Consider the following 7,978-nt stretch of genomic DNA (forward strand, 5'->3'; position numbering starts at 1 on the left):
CTCTGTTTTCACTGGCAGATGTCTGCAAGAAGCTGTCAGAGCAAAAAATGGACATCAAACTGGCCATGCTTATCCTGGCCAATCCCCCTGGCCCCCCAAGGTCAAACACAACCCTGATGCAGCCCTTAATGAAATCGGATTTGACCGTGACCCGTCAAAACCGCGCCCGATTAAACCGCGTTGCTGATGTCATCAACCGGGCGACAACAGCTAGCGCGGAGAAAGAAGGGCTCTTTAAATAGCGCTTTAAAAGCAAGCCGATTCAACTTAAGGTAAGGGTTAGGTTTAGGGTTAGGTTTAGGGTTAGGTTAAGGGTTAGGGTTAGGGTTAGGTTTAGGATTAGGTTTAGGGGGGTTAGGTTTAGGTTTAGGGGTTAATTTTAGGCTTAGGGTTTACAGCGTGCTTCTGTCTCCGCGCTGTTGTCGCCCTGTTGATGACGTCAGCTACGCAGTTTAGTCACACGCGGTTTAGTCAAGCGCGGTTTTGTGGTGGAACCGAGTTTGACACCCCTGCTCTATGCCCAATGGCATTTTAAGGAGGGGTGGGGGGTTCCAGGTCTAAAAAGACTGATAAAACATGCTGTGTCGTCTGAGCCTGCCTAACTAGCCAAGGCTGAAACCTGGTGCCTTTGTTATTATTATTCCCCAAGAGTTATTAGCTTATTCTGGAAAGTGCGTGTTTTGGGCTTTCATGTTTTAATGCATTGGTCAGGATGCCATAGTTCTTTCATTACATATGTTAATGAGTGTATGTGATTGCCTAGCCTTGAGAAAACAGAGAGACACACAATATTGCATTCATAACTGTTCTTTGGATAATCCCTCGGCGTGGCTAGTGAGGAGACCCAGCAGCGACTCTAGAAATGGCAGAGGAAACAGGTTGACCAAATCTCTCTACAAAGCAGAGAGAGATTCAGCAGGTTCTGACCAGTTCAGTAGCAGAAAGTTTGAGTAGTTCGGAGAACTGGTAAATACCACCTCTGATTGGACCCACCCCCATCTGTTCTCTGCCACCTGAATCCCAGCTGATTGGGAGGGAATGGAGATTTTACAGTATTTTCCACCTGACACGCCCACCAAGCCACGCCCACAGAACTGGTAGTAAAATTTTTGAATATCACCGCTACTGCAAAGTCTACCTGGGCAATCGATTTCATGGTAGCAAGGTTAGTGGGGAGTTGGGGGGGGGGTGAATGAAGACAAACGAATCCCTGAGAGACCTGGGTCACCGACAGCATTATTTACCAAAAGATTGGGCTCCAACCGTTCAGATAACATAAATAGGGGTTGTACTGATAGGTGTGGTATACAGAAAGTGCTAAGGTAGCCCTAGAGAAATTGTTCTCTCTGAAGACCGGGAGAGGTGAGTTCTTCTCAAGTTCTCCAAGCTCAGAGGCCAGTTGTTTCCTCTTGGTCTTGTATCTTCTGTTCTGGAACCAGATCTTCACTTGGGTTTCGGTGAGCTTCAGGTTCTTGGCGAGGTGGGCTCGCTCCGGAGCAGAGAGGTATTTCTGGTGGCTGAACTTCCGTTCGAGCTCAATGACCTGGCTGTGGGAGAAGGCTGCCCGGGAACGCTTCAGCTGTTTGGGGGTTCTCATGAAGGGTTTGGAGGGATGCTCACCGTTTGGCTGAGGAATGTCTGGATCTAGCAGGTGGGGGAAAAAGATGGGTACAACTTCAGCAATGGCTCTTCAGAAGTGGGCAAGACAGTTTCACTCCTGACATCATTCCAAACACAACGATGGAATAAACATATGAATCCTGGAGTTGCATCTTGCATGCCATACCATAATTCTGTTGGGCTAATTTAGCATGTTGGGCAACCCACTCAAAGAGTTTTACTGAGCAACCGTGGTTAGGCTATGGCGTAATGCTGTGATGGCAAACCTATGGCACTCGTGCAAGAGGTGGTACGCAGAGCTCTCTCTCTAGGCACGGAACCCATCACCAGCTGTTCTTTTGGTTTTTGGTCCATGCAAATGCACGCCGGCCAGTTGATCTTCATGCGTGCTGGAGTGCCAGAAACCTGAAGAACAGCTGGCCGGTGCGCATGTGTGTGATGGCCACCTGGTCTTTGGGTTTCTGGTGCTCCGGTACATGTGAAGACTAGTGGCCAACATGCGCCTGTGCACCAGCCAGCTGGTCTTTGAATTTACAGGGCTTCGGCATGTGTGCATCCATGTTCTGGTTTGGACAATCGGTGCCGAAAAGTTTCACCATCACTGACCTAGTGCAAAGTGAATACTAAGTCATGAATAAACACAATAGTTTGATTCACACGGCATGAAAGTATGTAGAAAAATTGTTATCTTAAGTTGGGCTGTTCAATAGGCCTTTTACAAAATATATGTCTAGGTAATAAATATTGTATTTTTTCACATTACCATTTTGAATAATATGAGCCCTTCAGTGCTATCTGGTGCAATTGAATGAGATGACGTTGCTAAATCATGAAAAAAAATTCTGACCGTGAGAACAATCAATCAGTAGAATTACCTTGTCTCTAAGAGTTGTGGGGCTTCTGTCACTGGAGGTTTTCAAAAATAGATCTGGCAACCATTTGACCGGGATGCTATAAAGGTTTTCTGCCTTGGGCAGAGGGTTGGACTAGAAGACCTCTGAGGCAGTGGTGGGTTGCAGGCGGTTCGCCCCGGTATGGGCTTACTGGTGCCTGCCCGGAGCACGGGGTACCGTTCCGGTATGATGCTCCAGAGGTCCCACCCGCCCGTCCAAACTCCTTACCTGCATTTCAGCTCTTTGGTGCTTCCATGCACATGCACAGAGCACATGGCGCCTGCATGATATTTCTGCCGAGCAGCTGGAGAGTCACAAAAGCTCACGGAGGCATCACAAGAAGTAAGTACGCTGGGCCCCGGAACCCACCACTGCTCTGAGGTCTCTTCCAGCCCTACGATTCTATGATTCTATGTTCTTTATCACTAAGCTACGGCTCACATTTACAATTATAATCTGGATCAGGATCTTGCAAATCTTGTCAACAGCTAAACAAGATTGGACAGTTAATGGTTGGGTGAGAAACCATCAGAAAATCTCAGGCCCGAGGTAGGAGGAAGAGAGGAGAGGAGAGGGAAAGAAGAAAGGGGAAAGGAGAGGAAGACATGGAGGGGAAGTAAGAGTAGCAGAGAGGACAAGAAGGGGAAGAAGAAAAGGGAAGGGAGAGGAGGAAAGAAGAAAGTAGAGAAGAAGGGAGGGAAGGAGAAAAGGAAGGAAAAACAGGATTGTGGTCAAACAAGATGGATGGATGGGATGGCAGGTAAAGCAATCCCGATTATATATGTAAATCTTTAGATGGAGAAATAAATTGTTATAAATATTAAAAGATAACACACAATCTTAATAATAACTATGAAAATGTATATATTTGTGAATGTATATGAATAATAAAAATAAAACTCTTTAAAGAAAAAGAAAATCTCAGGCCTGAGGGCTAGTTTGCAAAAAGACAAGACAGGAAAAGAAAATGGTGCTGCAAAGAAAACACCACAATGATTCCCATGAATTTGACAGGAGTTGCACTCACAACACACCCGCCTTTTTATCTAGACATGGGACTTTTATTTAAACCATTACGATTAACTTTCTTTGATAGACTCGTTTTCCATAACTTTAGCAATGTCATCTCATACAATCACACCAGGTAGTAAGTACTGCATGATATTAATGCTAGAATGATTCAAATTGAAAATGTGGAAAAATATTTATTACTGATACCTATATTTTGGTAAAATCTCTATTGAGACAGAGTACAGGAGAAGATAAGAATTCGCCTGCAAAATTGACTAGCAGATCCTTTGCTGTGTCCCCCCCCCCCGCCTCAAATTTTAACAAGGAGAACTATTTGGCAAACTGGAAACAAGTTTCCATAAATGCAGCTTGAAGTCTCCCAGCATTGGTCTCCATCCCATCACCTTTGTATGAAGGTATTTAATTGATGCAGCTGACTATCTCAAAACATCATCAATCAAGAATCATAAAACAATTCAAACTGTTAAAACCCAATACAAAAAAAGAGAAAGAAATTAAATACAAATAGGAGCCAAGGCAGTATCAATGAAAGGAAAGTGAAATATCTACAATTTTTTTGACCAGAGGGGATGCTTTAGATCTGTGCATGAATCCTCCAAATGCAACATTTCATCCTGGGACACTTTTTTTCCAAAAAGAGCACAAAGGCTCTTCTGGACATATTTATCATCCCCAAGACACAAACCTTATAAGAGATGCTGAGAAATAAAGAAGTCACCTCAACCTGCTCAGCAATCTTTTTTAGAATAGAATAGAATAGAATAGAATAGAACTCTTTATTGGCCAAGTATGATTGGACACACAAGGAATTTGTCTTTGGATCAGATGCTCTCAGTGTACATAAAAACACAAGGTACATTCATCAAGAATCTTAAGCTACAATACTTAATGATAGTCATAGGGTAAAACAAGCAATCAGGAAACAATCTTAAAAAGAGTTTGAATGTAACTTTCTCTATTTCTTATTTAGGAGTTTAGGGGAGACATGATAGCAGTGTTCCAATATCTAAAGACAGTTGCTGGAACTGGATATGTCTAGTTTCTTGGAGATCTTGGAGTCCTAGTGGACAACCATTTAAATAGGAGCCAGCCGTGTGCAGCAGCTGCCAAAAAAGCCAACACAGTTCTAGGCTGAATAAACAGAGGGATAGAATCAAGATCACGCGAAGTGTTAATCATACTTTATAAGGCCTTGGTAAGGCCACACTTGGAATACCGCATACAGTTTTGGTCACCACGATGTAGAAAAGATGTGGACACTCTAGAAAGAGTGCAGAGAAGAACAACAAAGATGATTAGGGGACTGGAGACTAAAACATATGAGGAACAGTTGCAGGAACTGGGTACGTCTAGTTCAATAGAAAGAAGGACTAGGGGAGACATGATAGCAGTGTTCCAATATCTCAGGGGTTGCCACAAAGAAGAGGGAGTCAAACTATTCTCCAAGGCACCTGAGGGTAGAACAAGAAGCGATGGGTGGAAACTAATCAAGGAGAGAAGCAACTTAGAACTGAGGAGAAATTTCCTGACAGTTAGAACAATTAATCAGTGGATCAGCTTGCCTCCAGAAGTTGTGAATGCCCCAACACTGGAAGACTTTAAGATGTTGGATAGCCATTTGTCTGAAACTGTATAAGGTTTCCTGCCTAGGCAGGGGGTTGGACTAGAAGACCTCCAAGGTCCCTTCCAACTCTGCTTTTGTATTCTATTGTATTGTATTATACTCAGAAAAATAAGGTATTTACAAACTCCGGGTTGTAAAGTCTTTCAGGAAGAGAGTAGTTTGATGAAAAAAAGGACTAGGGGTGACATGATAGCAGTGTTCCGATATCTCAGGGGCTGCCACGAAGAAGAGGGGGTCAAGTTATTCTCCAAAGCACCTGAGGGCAGGACATGAAGCCATAGATGGAAACAAATCATGGAGAGGACCAACCTAAAAATAAGGAGAGATTTCCTGACAGAGACAGCAATTAATCAATGGAATTACTTGCCTCCAGAAGCTGTGGGTGCTCCAACACTGGAAGTTTTTAAGAAGAGATTGGAGAACCATTTCTCTGAAATAGTTTAGGGCAAGGTGTCCTATTGAAGTGGAGGTTGGACCAGAGGATCTCCAAGGTCCCTTCCAACTGTTATTCTATTATCTGATGTTCTACATAAAATGGAAGCCACTTTGAGACACTAAGTTTTGGGTATTCAGGTTCTCTGAATTTCATGCTAGGTGCCTGTTTACGTTTTTTTTTTTTTGCGCCCCACTCCCAACACAGTAGGTTCTGAGATAATGTAGAAGGAGGCTTGTGTTGGAATAAGATGACAAGAAAATCAGAAGGCATAACAGGTGTTACATTTTGGTTAGAAGGACTAATCCAGGGGCGTCCAAACTTGGGAACTTTAAGACTTGTGAACTTCAACTCCCAGAGTCTTAAAGTTCCCAAGTTTGGATACCCCTGGATTAGTAGGAAAAGATGCTCTCAGGCTTCGTCCCCGTCCCCTTTCCCTTTTTCTTTTTTGGCAACCATTTAACCGTCCGCGGGGGAAGCAGAGGCAGGGTTCCAGAGTGGAAGATTCGTGTTCAAGATGTCGTGAGAACCCTTTGCAGGAACCACGGAGTTCATCTTACCTGTTGCATCCGTGTCGGAGACTCGGGGAGCTCCGAGAGGGAAGAGATCGCTGGGGCCGTCGGGGCGATGCGGGCGCGATATCTTTCCTGCCTTGGGCTCCGCGCTGGAAACCTTCCCCGCATCGCTCTTGCGCAGGATGTCCTGGATGAGGAACGAAGTCAACGGCTTGGGAGGGGGCCCCACCACGAGCCCGCCGCCCCCATCTGTGGGCAGAGGCAGCCGCGGCGGGCCAGCGCTGGGGGAAAGACGCTGCTGGGCGTTCTGCATCAGCCTGGCTGCGCGCGGAAAGGGGTGCCGCTTTTGCGCTCCGCGCAAAGTTTGGCACGCTCGTTCCGCGGAGCTTCCCCCCTCCTCCCGCGCGTCGGGAGGGTCGCTTATGTAGCTGGGCGGAGGGGCGGCGAGCCCTCCTGGCTGGGGATTGGTAGCTTCGGGCCCGAGATACGCCTCGTGGGCTTCTCCACCCAACAAGCCGGGCCCCCCCGATGACCTCCGCCGTGCACTTCGGGCCAGCGCGTCCCTCCCTCCCTCCTTCTTTTCTTGCGCGAGATGCTCTGTAAGGAATGGTCCTGGAGGCAGCGCTACTACCTGTAGTAATAGTATTTGTAGTCAATGCCCTGGAGACGTTCAGGTGCGCGCTTGCCTTCGGACTGAAAGGGAAGCGCACTCCGACCTCTCCGGCGCCTACTCCAGCCTTTTCCAAATGGGCGCCCTCCAGTTGCGTGGGACTTCAAGATCGCGATGGACTGGGACGGTGGGAGGTCTGGTTACACCTATCCAGTGATAGAAGTCTTGAGGAGGTTGCCCTCTGCTCAGGGGTCAGTCCCGTTGAGCTGGGTGGGTATTTTTCGGTTTTGTTGGGCAGTTCTTATCCTGGGTCTCCCTGGGCTGAGAGAAATTCCACCCTGAACTCCTGCCTGGAGTTCAGGGTGGAATTTCCAAATCAATGCCTACAGATTTGAAGCTTCTTTTGGGCTAATCAGGAATAATGGGTGGAAACTGATCAAGAAGAGATTCAACCTGGAAATAGGAAGAAATTTTCTGACAGTGAGAACAATCAACCCATGGAACAGAAGTTGCCTTCAGAAGTCATGGGAGTTTCATCACTGGAGGCTTTCAAGAAGAGACTGGACTGCCATCTGTCAGAAATGGTGTAGGGTCTCCTGATTGGGCTTCGGGTTGGACAAGATGATCTACAAGGTCCCTTCCAACTCTGTTAATCTTATCTGTATCAGTAATCACAAAAGCACCCCACCCCCCAATCTTACATTTATCCAGACATTTATCTTTGGCATTGGCTGCCAACTCAGAAATAAGAACAGGTGCTTGCTTTTCAGAAATCCCTATGTTGAAAAAAAACCCACAATGTTTTGTTTCAACAATGAGCCGAGGTGGCGCAGTGGTTAAATGCAGCACTGCAGGCTACTGCTAGATCAGCAGTTCAGCGGTTCAAATCTCACCGGCTCAGGGTTGACTCAGCCTTCCATCCTTCCGAGGTGGGTAAAATGAGGACACGGATTGTTGGGGGCAATATGCTGACTCTCTGTAAACCGCTTAGAGAGGGCTGAAAGCCCTATGAAGCGGTATATAAGTCTACTGCTATTGCTATTGCTTTTGAAAAATTAATTTTCATTTAATTATTCAAAAAAATAATTAAAACCATCCTTGCACATTCCTTCACCTTCGGAGCCCCTCCAGAGTACAATGCTTATTGTTCCTGTTGGCATGTCCTACATACTGACTGAAGATTATGGGGGCTATAGTCTAGCATTGTGAAGCCAACACAATGGAGAGCTTATTTTGTGTTTCTGTAAGGAA

General features: G+C 45.9%; 1 protein-coding gene across 1 annotated transcript; it reads right to left on the reverse strand.

The window, feature by feature from the left end:
* Nucleotides 1-1,240: 1,240 nt before the first annotated feature.
* NKX3-1 (NK3 homeobox 1) lies at nucleotides 1,241-6,430 on the reverse strand. The gene is made up of 4 exons (XM_032228742.1): nucleotides 6,163-6,430; nucleotides 2,742-2,817; nucleotides 2,156-2,226; nucleotides 1,241-1,644 (listed from the first exon to the last, which is right to left on the reverse strand). Exons 1-4 carry the CDS (start codon nucleotides 6,428-6,430, stop codon nucleotides 1,241-1,243), a joined length of 819 nt encoding a protein of 272 aa, XP_032084633.1.
* Between the last annotated feature and the right edge of the window lie 1,548 nt (nucleotides 6,431-7,978).

Source organism: Thamnophis elegans, chromosome 13 (genome assembly GCF_009769535.1).
Source record: "Thamnophis elegans isolate rThaEle1 chromosome 13, rThaEle1.pri, whole genome shotgun sequence".
NCBI lineage: Eukaryota > Metazoa > Chordata > Lepidosauria > Squamata > Colubridae > Thamnophis > Thamnophis elegans.